Genomic DNA, 21,290 nt, shown 5'->3' with positions numbered 1-21,290 from the left:
TCTTGAGAGCACAGCTCTGTCAGTTTTGTTCTCTGTGATACTGGCCTTTAGCACAGGAGATGGCACTTGGTAAATATTTGTTGAATGAGTGACTAAATGGATGAACCAAATTGATTTTGGAGGGGGCAGCTATTGTCTGTCAGGAAACTTCACAACAACCAGTGTGTAAGTCAACCCCCACTTTTAGAAAATGAGGTGAAATTCACATTGCATAAAATTATTTTTAGTTGAACAATTCGGTGGCATTTAGTGTATATTCACAGTGTTTTACAATGACCACCATTCCCACCATTCTCTAGTTCCAAAATATTTTCTTCAGCCCTAACCAGTTTGGCTCAGTGGATAGAGTGTTGGCCTGCAGACTGAAGGGTCTTGAGTTCAATTCCGCTCAAGGGCACATGCCCGGGTTTGCAGGCTCAATCCCCAATAGGGCGTGTTCAGGAGGCAGCCAACCAATGATTCTCATTGATGTTTCTATCTCTCTCTCTCCCTCTTCCTTCCTCTCTGAAATCAATAAAAAATATATATTAAAAATATATTTTCTTTACTCCAAAAGGAAACTTTGTACCCACTAAGCAATTGTTTCTCATGTGATCTTTTGTGTCTGGCTTCTTTCACTTAGTATAACTACTTATGAGTTCATCTACACTGTAGAGTGAGTTAGACTTCATTCCTTTATATGACTGAATAATATTCCTCTTTATGCATGTGTCACAGTTTGTCTATCCATTCATCTATTTTGATGGACACTTAGACTGTTTCCATCTTTTGGCTATTGTGAATCATTTCATACTGTAATATAGTGTAGATACACATGTACTTGTTTGAGTACCAGTTCCTTTGGGTATATACTTAGTAGTGGAATCGCTGCATCATATGGTAATGGTATGTTTAACATTTTGAGGGACTGCCAAACTGTTTTCCACAATGGTGGTACCACTTTACATTTCTATCAGCAGTGTATGAGGGTTCCAGTTTCTTTACATCTTAGCCAACATGTTGCTTCTAGTTTTACTTATTAATTTTTAAAATTATAGACATTTTAGTGGGTGTATGAAATGGTATCTCATTGTGGTTTTGATTTCCATTTCCTATGACTAATGATGCCGAGCATTTTTTCATGCTTGTTGGCCATGTATATGTCTTCTTTGAAGACATGTCTATTCAAGTCCCTTGCCTAAGTTTGAATTGGGGTTTGTCTTTTTTTTGTTGAGTTGTAAGAGTTCCGGATAAGTGCCCAATTTTCAATGCCGGCAGTAACACACATTGCTGGGCAGAATGAATGTGTGATGTTAACCTCCCTGAGTTAGCTCCAGTTCATCTGGGGGGATCCAGATGGTTGTCCTCTGATCACATGTCTACCCAGAAGCCTCTATGTGCTGTGGCTCAGTTGTTCATTTAGAAAGAAAACTGGTCATTCATTGGTTGTGGTCTGGGAGAGCATGCTAGTGCTTCCCCAGGACAAGGCAGTGTGTCCAGGATGAGTTTCCAGGACGAGTAAATTGGTTCCTAGGTATTGAATGACTGATCAAGTGAATGGAGTCGTGCTGAAATGCTTTCTTTATATCTGCTCATTGTCCTGGATTTGGCAAGAGGTATTTGAAGCCCCCCCTTTTTTTTTGAAGCCCTTTTTGTTTCAACAGTGACTTACATTCTATATCCTGGCTATCCACTAGAAATATGCAAGCCACATTTAAAAAGGTCAAAAGAAATGGGTGAAACTAATCTTAATAATGTAACTTAGTTAACCCAGTATATCCAAAATATTATGATTTCAGCATGTAATCGGTATTTTTTTAATTTACCAGCTATTTTACATTCTTTTTTTCATACTAAGTCTTTGCAATGGTATGTGTGTTACACTTACTACATATCTCAATTTAACCACTAGGTTTTATCAGAAAGACTTTATGTATTTAGGTTCCACAAAATTTAGAGTTGAAGCAAAAGAAGTAGATTCACAGATCCAGATTGTTCCAAACGTACATAAAGATCTTCTAGTAATTAAACCAAGTATGGTCTGTTTCATAATCATGGTTTCTTTCTAACTTTGAATTTTGAAATAATTTTAGAAACACAGAAGAGTTGCAAAGATCATACAGAGTTTCCTTATTCCCCCCATCTTGCTTCCCTAATCTAAACACTTTATATGACTATGGCCTGTGATCAAAATGAAGAAATTAACACTGGTACAATATTTACTGTGAACAGACATTACTTGGACTTCCCCATTTCCTACAAATGTTTGTTCTGTTCTGGAATCCACTCCAGGATCCTCTATTGCATTTAGTTGTCATGTCTGTTTCACCTCCTTCAATCTTGGACAGTTCCTCAGTCTTCCTTTTTCTTTCATGACCTTGTTAGTTTTTAAATATGCTTGTCAGACATTTTGTAGAATGCCTTCCACTTTGGGTTTATCTGGTGTTTTTCTCACAATTATACTGGGGATGTAGATTTTATTTTAGTAAGGCGAGTACAGTGGTTAAGAGCCCCCCTCATCACATCAGTGTGGGCTGATATTAACTTGACTTATTACTGGGGATGTTAACCTTGATCTTTATGTTAAGAAGGTATTTCCCAGGTTTTTCCACTGCAAAATTACTATTTGTCTTTTTCTATATTGTTAGAAGTGAGTCACTCAAGTCTAGCCCACACTCTAGGGGAGAAGTTAATCCCCACATTCAGGTGGACATGGTTAGAACCACCCCAGTAGCTAATATCCATTTGGGGGAGATGCTTTGAGACTGTGCATATCTCCTATTTATTTTTCATGTTTCATCCACTAGCTTAGCATCCATTATTGTTGTTCTATGATGATTCCTTCTACATTTATTAATGGGGTTTTCCCTGTAAGAAGGAAGGCTGTCCTTTCTTCCCCACTTACTTATTCAGTTATTTATTTATATTCATGAATATTTGTGTGTGTTTTTTCCTTTGGGTTATAATCCAGTCCTGTTGTTATTTATTTTGTTGTTCAAATTATTCTCACTCTGGTGGGCAGGATCTTCCTTAAGTTGGTCCCTGTGCCTTTTCATCATGTGCCCATGGTTTTTTGGGTGCTTCTTCACTTTCTGGCACCAAAGGGTACTTCAGGCTCATCTTAGTTTTCTTCTGCCCCAGTCCTAGAATCAGCCATTTCTCCAAGGCATCCTGGTCCCTTTTATTGTAGAACTAGAGGCCCAGTGCATGAAATTCATGCACTCAAGTGGGTCCTTCAGCCTGGCCTGCCACCCTCTTGCAGTCCGGGAGCTCTCAGGGGATGTCTGACTGATGGCTTAGGCCTGCTCCTAAGCAGGCAGTTGGACATCCTTAGCGCTGCTGCAGAGGCGGGAGAGGCTCCCGCTGCTGCACTCACCAGCCGTGAGCCCAGCTCAGAGCTTCTAGCTGAGCGGTGCTCCCCCTGCAGGAGCACACTGACCACCAGGGGGGCAGCTCCTGCGTTGAGCACCTACCCCCTGGTGGTCAGTGCGCGTCATAGCGACCAGCCATTCTGCCGTTCGGTCGATTTGCATATTAGCCTTTTATTATATAGGATGGTATTTGAAAGCCAAGATATGGGAGCATATGTGTTCATTGCTCCTAGGGTGTCACTGCATTAAATCACCCTTATATGACAGAGGTGGGAAAGGTATGCATATATACTAACTGCCCCCTGTTTATTTCCCTGTCTGTCTGTATATAAAAATAAACATCATACTGATGCCTTCAGCTCTAGACCAGCACCACTGAATTCATTCTGCCATTCCTCCATTGCTTATTTTAAGTTCTTTCTCTGAAAGAAGAAACCTGGCTCTCATTATCCACAGTATATTTGCTTATTTGTTTAACACTAGTATACCTGGAAAGTAGTTTCAGAATTGCTAACCAGTACTCCTGTGACAAGTGATTTGACCAGCTCGAGTGCAGTGCCTGCATGTCATTGTTTTTTTCTTTGGCTTTTCAGTGTCCAATTAAAACCCTTCTTTACAAAGTTATCTGTGACACTTTCCTTCCACCTGTATGGTTGTGGTATGTCATACATTTATAATATAGTTACATTCATTAGTCACAGTTTTTAACCCATCTTGAGTCCCCTGCCCCCACCCATCTGGTTATTATTTTAGTTTGTGTTCAGTGAAATTTCCTCTGGGTTTTGACATTCATAGAGTCATGCTTGCACCATGACAGTACCGTACAAAACAGTCCCACCCCCACCCCCAAATCCCTCATGCTGTCCCTTTGAAGTCAGCTCCTCCTACCACCCTCAGTCCCTCAAAACCACTCATCTGTTTTCCATCCCTGTAGTCTTGCCTCTTCCAGAATGTCATATTGACTCACACAATGTACAGTCCTTTGTGTCTAGTTTCTTTCACTGAGCAGGGTGCACTTCAGATGCACCCCCATTGTTGGCATGTTCAGAGAGTTCATTTGTCTTTGTCTGTATGCACTGTGTTTTGTTTATCTGTTTGCTGGGGAAGGACACCTGGGTGCTTCCTCATGTTGGTCGTTATGAGTGAAGTTGTCCTAAACATTTGCATACAGATTTTTTGTGAGTGTAAGTTTGCAGTTAATACCAGGGAGTGGGATTGTTGGGTCTTACAGGACAGGTATATTTAACTTTATAAGAAACTGCCCGACAGTTTTCTTAAGTGGCTATACCCTTTTGCATCATCCCCAGCAGCAGAAGTGGGTTCTAGATGCTCTTGCCCTAGCTGGTTTGGCTCAGTGGATAGAGCGTCGGCCTGTGGACCAAAGGGTCCCTGGGTTCGATTCCGGTCAAGGGCATGTACCTCAGTTGCAGATTCCTGGCCCTGGTCCAGAGCATGTGTGGGGCAACCAATAGATGTGTCTCTCTCACATTGGTGTTCCTCTCTGTCTCTCCCTCTCCCTTCCACTCTTTCTAAAAAATCAGTGGGAAAAATGTCCTTGGGTAAGGATTAAAAAAAAAAAATAGATGCTCTTGCATTCTAATCAACATTTTATAAGGTTATTTGTTTTCTTTTTGCCTTTCTAATGAGTGTGTAGTGGTATCTCCCTCTTTTAAAAAAAAAAAAGTTTTGTTGATTTCAGAGAGAGAACCATTGATCTGCCTCCTGCACGCCCCATATTGGGGATTGAGCTGGCAACTCGGGCATGTGTCCTGACCAGGAATTGAACCATGACCTCCTGGTTCATAGGTCGACACTCAACCACTGAGCTACACTGGCCAGGATATATACCACTTTTTAAAAAAACAACTTTATTGAGACATAATTTATATTCTATATAATTAATCCATTTAAAGTATACATTTCATTGGTTTTTAGTATATTCAGATTTGTACAACCATCACCACTAATTCTAGAATATTTTCATCACCCTAAAAGAAGCCCTGCCCCCATTAGCAGTCATGCCCCATTCCCCTCCCCCAGTCTCTAGCAACTACTGACTTACTTTCTGTCTCTGTGGATTGGCCTGTTCTGGACATTTCATAGAAATGGAATCAAATGCTATGGGCCTTTTGTGATTGGCTTCTTTTATTTAGTGTAATGTGTGGTGTGTTTTTAATAAATATGTTTTTACTAGAGGCCTGGTGCATGAAATTTGTTCACGGGGGTGTGTGTCCCTCAGCCCAGCCTGCACCCTCTCCAATCTGGGATCCCTCTCACAATCCAGGACTGCTGGCTCCCAACTGCTCGCCTGCCTGCCTTCCTGATTGCCCCTAACCGCTTCTGCCTGCCAACCTGATCACCCCCTAACCACTTCCCTGCCAGCCTGATTGATGCCTAACTGCTCCCCTGCCAGCCTGATTGCCCCTAACTGCCCTCCCCTGCAGGCCTGGGTCCCCTCCCAACTGTTCTTCCCTGCAGCCCGGTCACCCCCAACTTCCCTCCTCTGCCAGCCTGGTCACCCCTAACTGCCCTCCCCTACAGTCTTGATCGCCCCCAACTGCCCTCCCTTGCAGGCCTGGTCCCTCCCAACTGCCCTCCCCTGCTGGCCTGATCGCCCACAACTGCCCTCCCTTGCAGGCCTGGTCCCTCCCAACAGCCCTCCCCTGCTGGCCATCTTGTGGCAGCCATCTTGTGTCCACATGGGGGCAGCCCTCTTGTGTGTTGGAGTGATGGTCAATTTGCATATTACTCCTTTATTAGATAGGATAGAGTCCTAGTGCATGGGTGGGGGCCAGCTGGTTTGCTCTGAAGGGTGTCCCGGATCAGAGTGGGGGTTCCCTTGGGGCGTGGGGTGGCCTGGGCGAGGGGCCTGTGGGCGGCCCAAGCGGAGGCCCTGGTAGCTGGTATTTATTTATCTTCTATAATTGAAACTTTGTAGCCTTGAGTGGAGGCCTGGGCCTGCCAGGGTGTGCGGAAAGCTTGGCTTCCTCCATTGTCTGGGAAACTCAAGCCTCCTGCTCTCTCCGTGGCTGCAGCCATCTTGGTTGGGTTAATTTGCATACACACTCCTGATTGGCTGGTGGGCGTGGCTTGTGGGTGTAGCGGGTGGTGGTTAATTTGCATATTACTCTTTTATTAGATAGGATTGATTGTTTTAGGGAGAGGAAGCAAGCGAGAGGGTAACATGGATGGGCTGTCTCCTGCACACCCCTTACTGGGGATTAGGTTGGCAACCTTGGTATGCCCCTTGACCGGGACAACACTCTTGGTGCATGGGACAATGCTAAGCCAACCTAACCACACTGGCAGGAGCTGGTGTAATGTTTTTTAGGTTCATTCACATTGTGGTATGTGTCAGTACTTCACTTCTTTATGGATGAATATATTTTATAGACCACATATTATGTATTTATTCATCAGTTGATGGGCATTTGGGTTGTTTCCACCTATTAGCTATTTTGTGTGTTAAGTTTTTGTGCATGTGGATATATGTTTTCAGTTCTCTTGAGCATATATCAAGGAGTGGAATTGCTGGGTCTTTTTGGTAATCCTGTGGTTAACTCTGAGAAACCTCCATACTATTTTCCACAGTGGCTGCACCATTTTACATTCCCACCAGTCATGTATGAGTGTTCCAATTTCTCCACAGTTTCTCATCCACACTTTCTGTCTTTCTGATTATAGCTATCCTGGTGGATGTGTAGTGTCATTAGGTTTTGATTTACATTTCCTTGAGGGCTGATGACACTGAGCATCTTTGCATGTTTTTTGTTTATTGTTTTTTTGGTGAAATTCCTTTTCAGAATTTTTGCTTTTAAAAAATATTGGATTAGTTTTCTTACTGTTCGAGTTTTATTTTTTTAAGCTCTATATCTAGTATCTGATTTGCAGATATTTTCTCCAAGTCTGTGGCTTGTCTTTTCATTTTCTCAACAGTCTCTTTTGCCCAGCAAGAGTTTTGAATTTCGATAATACAGTTTACCATTGTTTTTTCTTTTATGGTTTGTGTTTTTGGTATTGAATCTCAAAACCCTTTGCCAGACCCCATCCAGGCCCATAAATTTGTTTGCTATCTACTGGGAGCTCACACCAAAACAGCTGTTTAAAGAGGCAGAAGGAAATTGTGATGGGAAGATGGTTTCTAGTAGGAGATGCCACTGTCTTTGATTCTTTGCAGTTGAGAGTTTTTTAGAAAAATTGGTTTATTTACAATGAAGAGGAGGAATGGCTTTTCTTCTGCCCTTTGCTTCAGTGTTGTTGATTGGTTCATGTAGCAGGTATTTACTGAGTCTAGGACATACTGGGAACCAAACTGCACACAGTCCCATGTCTTGTGAGCTCCCAGACCAACAGGGGTGAGAGGTACTAATCAGGTAGTTATGAACATGGCTACAGCAGAACAAGTCATCTGTGCACTGAAGCAGCAGTTGTGGACAGTACGAGTATTACAGGGACCCAGTTAGAAAGGGTTGGGGTGTATTGGGCAAGATTTCCCTTAGGAATCGAGGTTTACTCAGAGACTTGTGTGGGGAAAAGTCATCTAGGCACTGAGGATGGGGCAGACCTCCTTCCAGGTAAAAGCTGCGGAGTGTGAAGGTGAAGAGTCAGGCACATCAGGGCTTGAAAGGGGCAGGGGACAGGCGGGTGAGGTTGGCATTGGGGAGTTGTCAGAGTTAAGCTGGGAGATGACATGATCACGCTTTTTAAAAAGACCTTTTAGCCTATGTGTGGTGAGGTGATGTGCTGTTAGACTCTCAATAAAAGGTTGATTCCTTTGATCCCTCTGGACTCATCTATCTCTTTGGGCATAAGATCTTGTGGTCACAGCTTCAGAATCCTAAGCCAGGCGCCCTCTCCTGCCTGTCCCAGATTATTTTGTGGTAGCACAGCCACATTACAAAGCAGACCTGGGCCAGCCTTTCCAGGAAGTAATTCAGTGGCTGTCAAATAGGAAGCACTTGACTCAGTTTTGGTGTCTGTTAGGAAGCAGGGTCGGTGTGGGAGGTGGGAGCCTTTGGAGTGGACCTGGAGGGCTTGGTGCTGGTTGTGAGCAGGTGTGGGGCAGCTAATCTAATTTTGCTTTTTCAAATTAAAGATACTTGCTCCTTAGTTGTGAGTTTCTGGCTTGTGATTGGCGACACTGAGAGGAGAAAAGAGAATCAATCATAGGATGGGGACTGAAGAAATCTGCTCTGATGTTGTCATGCCCACTTCTGGCCAGCAGTGCCACCTGTGCCTGTGGATGTTTGTTAGGGCAGGAATGCTGGCCTGGGTATGTTTTGGTATCAAACCTGCAGCTCGACCATCCCCTGCAGCTGACCTTAACCCCATTTCCTCTGGTCTGCAACTTCCTTCATTGTGGATGTACTGTCAATTGAATAACACACTTTCAGAAAAGGTAAAATGTGAAGAAGTTTAGTTTGGTTATTAGCCGCTAATATTAGACATCCTCCCTGCCCTTCACCCGCCTCCCACAACAAGTTATTATTGGGCAGGGAGCTCTAACCTTCACTAACTTCCCATGGCTTTACTCAAAGGCTGCTGTCCAGAGTCCCAGAAAGGATATTTTGGTACATTTCATTAGGAAATTTGTGTGGTTTTTGTCTGAAAGGGTTTTGTAAAATAGCACTGGTTTCTCAGCCTCAAGCCCTCTGTTGCAGCTTCTTGAACACATCCTTGCTGACTTGTGCTTGGCGAGGGGTGGCAGCTGTGTAGGCGGTATGGCAGGCCTGGCAACATGATGTGGTAGGTTCCAGAGCCACCAAATCCTCCATCCTGCCCCATACTCTAGAATGGAAGTGGCTCTGGGCTGTAAAAACCCACTTATATGTGAGAACTGGTCTCAAGTGATTAAGTGGGAACCCAGATTACCCCGGTTCAGCATGCCCCTCTGGAGTCACCATTGTCTGGTCCCCTCACCCTGGGTCCATGGGTGGAGGAGCTGCCGGCCCCGCCCCAAGGAACCTGCTGCCCTGCATAGGGATAATCAGTTGGTTGAGTGGCTGAGGGGGCCTGCTCTCACTGGTGAATTGCCGAGGAGCCAGAACAGAAGGGACGTTGTGCGAGGAGACCCAGGGAAAGGTTAGGGGGCTGCTGAGTTGAGACAAGTCACATGAATTCGGCCAGCTGTGTGGCTTGGTTTGTCTTTCCCTGGAGCATCTTTCTGTTTCTTGATGTAGAACCCTAAAAGTATCTGTATTTCCAAGAGGGCAGTCAGTGTCTGGAGCTGCCTCAAAGAGAAGTGTTTTGAAAGAATGCATGTGTGTGAGAGGAGGCGCAGCCTGACCCATGCTGATTGATCACTGACACCCCAGGGCCGGGTCCACCCCAACTCCTGCCTACTCCATTAAGGAGTGGGAGCACTGTCCTGGAGTCAGCTTCCCTGAGAACCTCTCCCCTGACTGATCTATGTGTTTTCCTATAAAGATGGGAATCACATAACTGATTCATCACAAAGTGAGGGAGGGATATAGTTGAGTAGAGGTGGGGCAGGGAGTAATGTGGGGGTGCTTGGCACTATCATCTCAGCCCCTCACTTTTGTGGGGGTCAGAGCTACAGGTTCAGACAGCCTCAGCTCGGGATTTGAGAGATGTTGTCCCATATTTTGCATAACTGGCTCTTGTGTCACTTTGTTTAACAGCCACCGTAGGATGTGGGAGTGGTGATCTCTCTTAGACTGGGCAGGAGGAGTGAGGTTCAGGAGCAGACTAAGGAATCTCTGGTCCCCTTGGCTTTGAGCTTTTATGATCTCATCCTGGGGACATCATATTCTTTCTTACCTTTTTTCTGTTTTGATCCAGGTTTCTTTGTCAGAGTACCATTTCATGTGTGTGTTTATATTTATATTCTCACTCTTTCTGGTGTTATAATGGGGCTGAATCATTGAATGAAGACTCCAGGTAACAGACGATTGCTTTCAGCATAGAAGTATTTATCTGTTTTCATGACACAAGGTCTTTAAAATAAAATGTAATGTGTGCCATTCTGCCTTCTTATTTTAATTTCTAATTGCTTAGCAGTAAATGAATGTATTTAGGTTATCATAAATTCAGATAATACTGAAGCATGCAGAGTAGAATAATGGGATTTTTCCTTTCCTATCCCTTTACCCCCCTTAATCTTTTTGATCTCTCAAGAAGTGAATGGGTATCTGTCATCCAGAATGGTTCCCTGTTTTACACTTGTGTTGAAGTCTTTTGACAGCAGTGGAATTCCAGTTAGATTCACAGTTGTGCCGTTAGCTTCCCTTCATCAGTATCAACTTGTCTTGGAGCTCTTTTCATATCCGTGTGTAATGATGACCAGCATTTTTGAGCACTCATATATGGGTGGGTTCTCTTCTTTCCACTTCGCACGTGAAGAAGCTGAGATACAAATAGGTGATGTAACCTGCTCAAGGTGACTCAGTAAGTGCAAGAGCACGCTTAGCTCCAGAGTCTGCCCCTCCGTCACTTTGCTCTGAGAGTACCCTCAATTGGCTTGCACCGTTTTGTTCAGAATTCAAAGGTAGAAAAAGAAAATGTTCCTTGCACCCTTGACCTCTAGAGACAGCCCTTTTCAGTCGTTTGCCTCTCACCGTTGCCCGCAGTGCTGTCTATGATGACTCTTCTTACTGTACCTGGTCCTGGCCGGCTCTGAGGGTTCCCCTGGCCTTCCTGGCAGGTCAGTCAGATGTGGTAAGAGCCCAGACTGATGCTGCCCATGCCATCCTGCCAGCTAGAGTTACAGTTTTTTCTCCTTTTTTTCCCTCATGCACTCAGAACCGTGTGGTTTTATTTTCTCCTTTCACTGATGCTCAAAGAGATGGACCAGTGAGACGGTAGCAGAGCTGCTTTGGCATCCAGGAGGTCTCAGACCCTAAAAACCTACAGTTTTCAGCTCACATTGCACTGTTTTTCTTAGGCTTTTTGAAGCTTTTTCTTCTTCTAACTACGAAAGTGACACTTGCAAAGAATTGGAGTCCTGTTTCCAGCCCACTTCCTTGAAGTAACCACTATGAGCATTAGTTGTAAATCCTCCCAGAAATATTTTGTTCTGTGGCATGTGTGTGCATGTGGGCACATTTTTAACCTAAAGAGCTCTGGACCCTCCCGTGTCAGCGCATATAACTCTACCTCATTCTTTGTGACATCTGCAGAGCTCTTCCCTCAGCTAGACCAACTGTGATTCCCCCAACTTCCCTATTGAGAATTTTTCCTCTTCCTTTTCTAGATCTCTCACTACTGCAGTGCTGCCTGGTGACCCTCCTCAAACATTTGTTCATGAGCTCATAGCATTGAATCCTGAAATTGGAATTTCAGGTTTGGTGGGGTTTGGTTTGGGGCATTTTTTCCGTGTTTCTTCCCTTACTATCTACCTGGTGGTGAGCAGTTCTCTCTTGCTGCCCTGGAGCATTCCAGCTTTAGCTCACCGTGTGGTCAGGGCTGCATCCACAGGAAGATGTCTGAGGCCAAGGCACATGTACTCACAGGTCTGGCCTTTATTTGTTCTCTGTGGCCTTGATAAATGATTAAATGCCACTAAACCTCAGTTTCCTTTCCTGATGGATGGTGAGAATTTGTGAGATGGTGAGAATAAGTGCTAGGTAAACTCTGTACCACAGTGCCTAACCCTAGGGAGGGTTGGCTAAGTGGTGCTGGTATTGTGCTGGTGGCCAAGAAGTACCTGGGATGGGGGTTTGCCCTGTCTGTGCCTTCATCCCTTTCCAGGATAGTCACAGCAGGTAGTAGGTAGGTACTCAGATGCAGCACCTTAAGAAAGGCTTGGGGTGGAGCCAAACATATATATTAAATTTACTTAATGAGGAAAACTTAAAAATGCATACAGAGGTGTTCACAGCCTCTGCTGCACCACCATCACTCTCTAAGGCCAGCACAGTCTCTAGCTTGCCAAACTCCAGCTGAAGGAGGAAGTTAGAAAGTCTCTGTACCCTAGCTCTTACAAAGCAGTCTGCCCGCTAATCAACCAGTGGTAAAGTACCAAGGAAGCAACTAGCTACAAAAGTCGCTCACAAGAGTGCACCCTCTGCTGGAGGAGTGAAGAAACCTCATTGTTACAGGCCTAGTCTGGTACCTTGAAGCTCAGTAAAATTAGATGTTTTCAGAAGTCCACTGAACTAATGATTTGCAAACTTCCCTTCCAGCATCTGGTGTGAGAAATTGTTCATAAATTCAAAACTATCTGTGTTTCCAGAGCACAGCTATTGGTGCTTTGCAGGAGGCAAGTGAGGCCTATCTGGTTGGCCTTTTTTAAGATACCAACCTGTGTGCTATCCATGCAAATGTGTAACAAATATGCCAAAAGAGATCCAGCTAGAACGCCACATATGTGGAGAATATGCTTAAGAATCCACTATGATGCCCTACTGGTTTGGCTCAGTGCATAGAGCGTCGGCCTGCAGACTGAAGGGTTCTGTGTTCCATTCCAGTCAAGGGCACGTGCCCAGATTGTGGGCTTAATCCCCAGTAGGGGGCATGCAGGAGGCAGCCAATCATGATTCTCTCTCATCATTGATGTTTCTCTCTCTCTCTCCCTCTCCTTTCCTTTCTGAAATCAATTTTTTAAAAAAGAATCCATTATGATGGGAAACATTTCATTCTTTAAAAAATTTTTCTTTCTGTTATTGGCAGTCCTGAACATTAGATATTTTTCCCCCATGGGGTCAAAAGATGCCTCAGTTATATGACTGCAAGTGTAAAATATGGAACAGAAATCAGGTGTTGGTCATTTTTCCATTTACATTTGTGTGTGAATTTTCAAAATATAAATGCAGAGACATAAAGCATTAATGCAAGTCAAAATGTTTCAGTGAAAATTTTCAGTAGTTCAACTTTATAACAGTTTAAATGAACTTATTAAACTTTTCTGGATACTGTCAGCATTTGGATTTTTAAAAAATAAGTTAATATCTAATTGATGGCAACTAAATGGTGTTTGTAGCATTTAAAAAAAACTTTTTTATTGCGTTTATTAGGGTGACATTGGTTAATAAAATTATATAGGTTTCAGGTGTACAATTCTATAATATATCATCTGTATATTGTATTGTGTGGTGTAGCATTTTTATCATACAGTAGATTCCATCCATTCACTATACTTTCCTGAGTTGTCTTACATGAAAGTATGTTTTTTGTTGTTTTTTTGTTAATCCTCACCTGAGGACATTTTTTCATTGATTTTTTTTTTTTTTTTGAGAGAGTGAAAGGGAGGGGGAGAGACAGAAAAAGATAAACATAGATGTAAGAGAGATTGATGTTTCTATCTCTCCCTCTCTCTTCCTCTCTGAAATCAATAAAGATATATTTAAAAATAAAAAGCCAAATCACCCTGGCTGGTGTGCTTAGGGGTTGGAGTGTCAACCCACACATGGAAGGGTTGTGGATTCGATTCCCAGTCAAGGGCACGAACCTGGTTGCAGGTTCGATCCCTGGCCCAGGTCAGGGTGTGTGCGGGAGGCAGCCAATCAGTGTGACTCTCTCAGGTCGATGTTTTTGTCTCTCTCCTCCTTCCCTCCCTCCCACTTTCTCTAAAAAATCACTGGGAAAAAATTCTTGGGTGAAGATTAACAAAAAAATAAATAAAAATAAAAATCTGTATTATTGGTCCTATGGGGATGTTGCTGGCAGAAGCCCCGTAAACTGATGATTATATCCCAGGGCTGTGATCAGATTCAGGTTTGACTTTTTAAAGCCCAGCATATATGAACCCAGGGCCTCTCGTAAAGGAAAGTCAAACAGGCCCCAGGTACAAGTGTGGGCAGGGTTAAGATGGTGAGGAGACAGCCCCAGGAATTCTGAGGAGCCAGGCTTCTGGATTGCCAGCAGTCTGAGGGTTACTCTTCCATTTTCACCCAGGGTTGGGTAGTAAACCCAGGGGTCCTCCAGGGTCAGCCCTGCTAGCTGCACAAGGGGCAGGGCCCTGGAGACAGCCCCAGGGAATAGAGGGCGGGTTCTGAGGTGGTGGAGAGGGCAGCATTGGGAGCTCCCAGCTAGCCCCGTTTGCCTTAATATGCCCCCATGCCAGGGCTTGCCTGGCCCGTGTGAACTCTCATGTTCTGGACTCCCCACACACTGAGGACAGGTGCACACACATTGGCTTTAGTAGCTAGCACCAGTTTAGCAAGTTCCTCCGCATCTTAGTTTGCTGAGGTCAGAGAGATGCTGGCCTGTAGCCAGTGGCCTGGGGAGTGAGTGGCTGCTCATAGCCTGGTCTGGAAGCAGTTGAGGCAGGCCTCAGCTGCCTTTGCTTAAAGTGGGGCATGTGTAGGGGTCTGGCTGGACTAAGGATGTTACTCTGTGAGTGCCGGCCCCTCTGGTGACTTGCTGGCAATCTTTGGAGTTTCTTGGCTTATAGAAGCGTCACCCTGGTTTCTGCCTTTATTTTCACATGGTGTTCTTCCTCTGTGTGAGCCTGTGTCCAAATTTCCCCCTTTTATAAGGATACCAGTCATATTGGATTAAGACCCATCCTAGTGCCCTGGCTGGTGTGGCTCAGTTGGTTGGGCATCATCCCATGCACCAATGGGTTGACGGTTTGATTCCAGTCAGGGCACATGCCTGGGTTGCCAGCTTGACCCCTGGTGGGGGACTTAAAGAAGGCAACTTATTGATGTTTCTCTCTCTCTCTCTAAAAAAAAAAAAAAATCAATTAAAATCATTTTTAAAGCCCTAACCGGTTTGGCTCAGTGGATAGAGCGTCGGCCTGCGGACTCAAGGGTCCCAGGTTTGATTCCAGTCAGGGGCATGTACCTTGGTTGCGGGCACATCCCCAGTGGGGAGTGTTGCAGGAGGCAGCTGATCGGTGTTTCTCTCTCATCGATGTTTCTAACTCTCTATCCCTCTCCCTTCCTCCCTGGAAAAAAATCAATAAAATATATTTTAAAAAGAACATTAAAAAAAAATACATCTTGAATGTGGCCACATCTCACTAAGTATTCTGCTTGCCTCTCTGGGGTGCTGTGGTGCTGGCTATGTCTCCACTTTCTCTGGAGGATGGTTTCCCAGGGGCCGCCCTCCTGGAAGTTCTCAGGCTTCTCGGCTTGTCCAGAGGGAGCTCTGGTCAGCCTTTCTCAGTGTGCTTTGAGCCACACCTCAGCTGCAGGGCACAAGCTGGTCCCTCAGGGAGGACTCTCCCTGGCCCTGATGCTGCCCCCAGCTTTGGCCTGCACCGCCCATCTCTGGGGAGTCATACAGAACTCTTCCTGGTCTCTTGTTTTGAGCTGTTGCCTTGACCTGTTTGTTTTGTGTGGGCAGGAAATCCTCCTGAGGGATTCCAGAGAATACCACCTGCCCATAGTGAATCTTGGCTCCCCACTTACCAGCTGCGTGGCACCGGGCAGATTACTGCCTCTGTTTCAGTTTCTTCATCTGTGAAATGGGGACAGTAAGAGCACCTATTTGGGCTGCAAAACATTCATACAAAATAAGTGCTTGGAAAAGTACCTGGCCACTGTAAATGCTCTATAATGTGATGTTACATAGTATATAGTCTGTGTCATGTCAGTATCACTGCTGTGTAGTGACTCTTCATCTTCAGACCCCAAGTATCCCTGTCACTGCTGTGAACACATGGCAGGTACCCATTAAATTTTTGTAGAGTAAATGAGTATGTGGGCACACTGAACAGACACAGGTGCTTGGTCACTGCCAGGCTCATCAGAAACAAAAAAGGCTTCCTTTGTCCATAATGCTCACAGTTTATTGGGGTGGGTGGACAGAAAACAGGCCTTGATTAGTCCTACTTATGAAGGTGAATTGCACACTGTGATTGGGACAGTGGTCTGAGAAGGCTTGTCAGGGGATGAGTGCCATCCAGGGGAGAGCTGGATTGGGGAAATAGAAGATGGTGGCATGGCCTGGGATGACTGATTGCACTGGCTGTGGTGACGGTTTGGCCTTTGCTCAAAGCTCAGAGGGAGGCCATTGGCAGGTTTTAAAGAAGTGGGTTGGGAGTGAGCCAAGAGATGGTTTCAACTTGGTGAATTAAAGGGGGGCCATAGTGGAAGCCGCTGGGCAGCAAGCTGAAGGTGATGGGTGGTCCAGGGAGATGAGGAGGGGGAGGCTGGCTGAGGAGCCAGGAAGAGGCTGAACCTACCACAAAGCCAAAAGGTAAAGCTGCGGCTGAGCATGGGGTCAGCCAGAGAAGGCAAAGTGGAGAGGAAGGTCTGCTTCTGAGCCTTGGGGTGCTCCTGTATTTGGCAGAGCCATAGAATACCCTTTTCTAGTGTCCTTTTCTTTGTTAATCCTCACCCGGGGATATTTTTCCCATTGATTTTTAGAGAGGGAGTGGGTGAGAGAGAGAAAAACATCGATGTGAGAGAGACACGCTGATTGGTTGGCTCCCTCACATACCCTGACGAGGGCCAGCACTCTATATTCACTGCGCCACACCAGCCAGAGTGATCCACACATTGTGTCTTTTCATCTGTAGATTCTCCCTCTACCATTTTTTTTCTATGTAGTTTGTTGAGGAAACTGGGCCATTTGTACTGTAGGTTTGATACTGGCTTTTTGCTGCTTTAGTGCCTGTGGTGTTTTAGCACGACCACCCTGCTTTGTGTATTCTCTGTCAATTTGAACTTGAGTCTGGAGGTGAGATCTGCCTGGGAAGGTGGCATCAATCTTGTCTGGTGGACTATGTGTGTGATGTGGGCAACAAATGACAGCAGCGCCTGGATTACTGACTCAAGGGGTTATGGAACCGTGATGAGGTCAGTCCTTATCCACACAGGAGCTGGACCATAACTCTGCAGCTCACCTCTCATCTTCTTTGTGGTTACGCTATGGAGAGGCAGGACAGATGCTTGAGTTTTCCTCCCCTTTATATGCCAGTTTCAAACCCTGCTCCCAGTCATGCTGTCCTGAAGGCTGGATCTGGGTTTGTTCTTCCTGAGCCTAAGTCCCTTTGGACCCCTCCACCCCAGGATGCAACACCCTCCAGTGACAGCTGAGACCCTTCTTTCCAGGTCACCTGCTGTCACTCCTCTCCATCTTCCCCTTTCAGCTTGCCATGTGACTCTCAGGGCTCTCAGAGAGGATGCTGTCCCCACACCTCCTAGACTCTTTTTGACTTCACCAACTCAGCCATTCTCCAAGCTTGTCACAGGGCCCAGGGGGTGTTCTTGGCCCCTCCCTACCCCCAATGTGGGGTCAGGCCCTTCTCTTATCCATTCTCAAATTTCATTCTTTTGGCAAATACCGGGTACCTCCTCTGGGCCAGCACCTGGTGGGGAGTGTAAGACAGGAATCCCCAGAGTTCCTGCCTCCACGAGCTTCTCAGTTTGGTGGGGACATGCACTTTGTGACAAATGCCTTCCTAAGGGTGGGCATGCGGCAGTGCTGGCACAGAAGGGCATCTGCCGTGTTTAGAGGCATAACAGTGGCTTACTACAGAGCATCTTTCTCCTCCTTGATAAGATGTTGGGAGACAACTGATGACCTTGGGCCAGTGGCTCCTTGGTGTCAAGGCTGTCTACCTGAGACTCTCCTGACTTTCTCTGCAGTCCTCCCCTGGTTGACACCACACTGCCAGGCATTGCCTCACAAGGTTGGCAGGAAGAAAAGAGGTGCTGAGATATTCCCCCCTGCACATTGCAGTATTTTTGATTTGGGAAGGAATCCACCCACAAATCCACTTCCTGTCTCTGGATTTGCCTATTCTGGACATCTTACCTAATAATAGAGAAACATGTAAATTGACCGTACCTCTGCTACGCCCACAGCCAATCAGAGTGATCATGCAAATTAACCCAACAAAGATGGCGGTTAATTTGCATACGTACCTGGGTCCCGGGAACCTCCTCAACAACTAGGTCACTCCCAGCTGGCCATCGGAGGGGCAGGGGTGCCCCTTTCCCAAGCCTAAAGCCTCGGGCGGAGGCTTTAGGCTTGGGAAGGGGCCGAGCCTGGGATTGGAGGGAAGGGGAAAAAATCAATGGAAACATATCCTCAGGTGAGGATAAAAAGAAAAATAAAGAAAGAAAGGTCACACCCTATGAAAGACACATCTTGAAAATGCCTAAAGAAAGTTGTCATTTTTTCATGGTGAAGGGACTGGAGTCCATGTTGATGAAAATACCTTGGCGGCTATGGTGACTGGCAGTGGCTGCAGCAGCGGGGTGATGGGGCTGGTGCCTTCCCCTGATCAGCCCGGGCACCTCCCGCAAAGGGAGACCAAACTGCGGCTTAGGTCCGCTCCCAACAGGGAGCAGGCCTAAGCCATCAGTAGGACATCCCCTGAGGGCTCCCAGTATGTGAGAGGGGGCAGGCTGAGCTGAGGGACCCCTCCCCAGTGCACGAATTTTGTGTACCTGGCCCCCAGTCTATATCATAAAAGGCCTGTGGTCGTGACACTGTAACGGTGGAATGACCAAACAACTGGTCACCAGGAGGTGCATGGAGCACCTCTCGCGGGCCGGGGATCACGCGGGGCTGGCAGGACTGGCACAGTGGAGGCGGGGCCCGTGGCTTGCGCAGGGCGGGTCTGGGGTCCCGCGTCTCGCGCAGGGCGGGTCTGGGGTCCCGCGTCTCGCACAGGGCGGGTCTGGGGTCCTGCGGGCGTGGCGGGTCTGGGCACACACTGGGCCTCTAATTTCATATAAATGGAATCTTACTCTGTGGCCTTGTGTGTCTGGATTCTCTCACTGAGCATCATGTTTTCATGGTTCATCCACATTGTAGCAAGTGTCAGAGCTTTACTCCTTTCTATGGCTGAATAATATTCCACTGTCTGGATGGACCACTTTGTGTTTATCCATTCATCCATCAGTGGACTAACACTGGGTTGTTTCCAGTTTGGGTTGTTGTGAATCATGCTGCTATGGACATAGATGTCAAGTTTTTGTGTGGATATATGTTTTCATTTATCAGGGGTATACTAGTATATCTAGGAGAGATATATGGGTCATATAATAGGTATTCTATTTTAACATTTTCCCAGATAGTTTTCCAAAGTGATGGCACCATTTTCCATCCTCACAAGCAATGCACAGGGATCCAGTTTTTCCTCACCAACATTTATTTTCTGGTTGTTTTTAACAATTGCCATCCTAGTGGTCTGATTTTGATTTGCTGGGTCCTAATGATTAGTGACGTTGAACAACTTTTTAGGTGCTTATTGGCAATTTATATATCTTGGGAAAAAGTTCCCTTCTGGGAAAGGAGTGGGGTGGTAGGATTATGGACCTCAGAGCCTGCGATCAGGTCTCAGCACTGTCACTTAGCAGCTGTATGTCTTTGAGCCTTGGTTTCTCCATTTGTTAGCCAGTACTGAGAGGGCTCAAGGGGTAGTGTGTGCGTAGGGGCTGTACAAGCCATCAGCAGGAATATTTCCATTAACCCTCCAAAAGCATCATTCTTAATGATCTCTACTTCTGTTGTGGAGCCTGCTTTGCTGGGTCCTCTGCAAAGATAAGTTAGTTCATTTTGGGTAACTGGGTAGATGAGAATTAGGCACACAGAGAGATGTGGAGGCCAAGCAAAGAAAAAAGAAAGGCAGGGGCTGGCACTGGGGAGCAGGCGTTCACCTCTTTCCTGTAGCTGTCTCCCATCCACCGTCTGAAACAGACTTCCTTGTTTTCTTTATTTAAGGAGGAGCCAAGGAAGGTTTGCTTTACCTATGACCTGTTCCTGAACCTGGAGGGCAACCCGCCTGTAAACCACCTGCGCTGTGAGAAGCTCACCTTCAACAACCCCACCATTGAGTTCCGGTACAAGCTCCTGATGGCTGGCGGGGTGAGTGTGCCGGAGCAGGTGGGCCCCGCCCCTGCTCAAACGGATGCATCTTCTCTGTCATGGATTCATCTCTGCTTCCTGAGCTGGGAATTTTGGTGCTGGGGGCGCCTTGGGATCTCCCAGGCATGTCTCTTCAGCCTATGGCTGGGCATCTGATACTCAGAGGGGCAGGTTGCAGAGGTAGCACCTGGCAGCACTGGATAGGACCCAGGTATCCCGAGTCAGTGCTGGGATGTTGTCAGCTGGGAATGACTAGTTGCTAGTTATCCCTGTAGCTTCCTGGTTGGCTGTGATTAATTAGCATCTTCTTCCATAAAGTTGGGGCTGGGGGGAGGAATGGGCATGAGACCAGCCTGTCAGTGTGGCGAGGCACTGGAACCAACTTTTAACCAGATTGGCAAGGCCATGCTGGAGCCCCATCATCTGGGGAAATAGCAGTGGATCTCTGTAGGGTCCTTGATGATGCATGGCACCTGACAGTTCTGTCCTTGTGAGGCCAGATGAAGGTGTCAGCTCTCAGAACCTAGATCTCTAGTGAGTTGTGTGGCCAGTGATCTTGGTATGATGGCAGAGTGCCAGGAGCATGTGTCAGCTCTTGGAGAATGGGGGTGGGGTGCTTGGTGCTGATGGATGATTGGCTGTGGAGGAGGCAAGACGCTTGGCTGCAGGCTGGACTGTGTGTGCTGAGGGAGGTGGCAGGCTAAGGACATAGGATATCCCAAAGCCACCTGTTAGTGAACATTTGCCTTGCTGCCAACGGTGCCTTCAGTGGAGGATTCAGGTCCAGGTCATGAGAGAATGTGTGTATGTGTGTGTGGCAGGCCCACCTCCCCAGTGAATACAAGGAGTGTGGGCTGAGTTTCTTTGGGCCTAGGGAGAAGTCCTTTTCTCTTCATTTAATGTAGTTGTTGTCTTTTATAAAAAAAAAAAAAAATGAAAGGAATTATTTATTGCAGAAAATTTGAGTAACTTCTGCCATGTTCCTAATAAAAGATTAGTCTGAAATTTGGACCTAGCATGTGATTGCTAATGGAGTTTAGTAACACAACAAGGAGGCATTGGAATCTGTTGACACAGACATTTGTCCGGAAGTTTGCCTGGGAGTTCTAAAAGAACCAAGGAAGTGGGTGGAGTTTCCAGGTTCAGCATACTCTTCAGCTCTGCCTCTCTACCTTATTTCCAAAATATTTCCCCAAGGTGTTACCCAAA

At 46.0% G+C, this 21,290-nt stretch overlaps 1 protein-coding gene across 2 annotated transcripts in view; it reads left to right on the top strand.

Moving 5' to 3' along the window:
- Positions 1-21,290, top strand: part of MLLT1 (MLLT1 super elongation complex subunit) — a 91,440-nt gene that overhangs the window by 50,868 nt on the left and 19,282 nt on the right. For both annotated transcript variants that reach the window (XM_080674473.1, XM_080674472.1), the window contains exon 4: positions 19,938-20,081. In XM_080674473.1, the coding sequence (XP_080530599.1) occupies positions 19,938-20,081 (144 nt within the window). The remainder of the gene's footprint in view (positions 1-19,937; positions 20,082-21,290) is intronic.

This window comes from Plecotus auritus (genome assembly GCF_963455305.1).
Source record: "Plecotus auritus genome assembly, chromosome: 6".
In the NCBI taxonomy this organism is placed as follows: domain Eukaryota; kingdom Metazoa; phylum Chordata; class Mammalia; order Chiroptera; family Vespertilionidae; genus Plecotus; species Plecotus auritus.
This window is presented reverse-complemented; position numbering and strand designations above follow the sequence as displayed.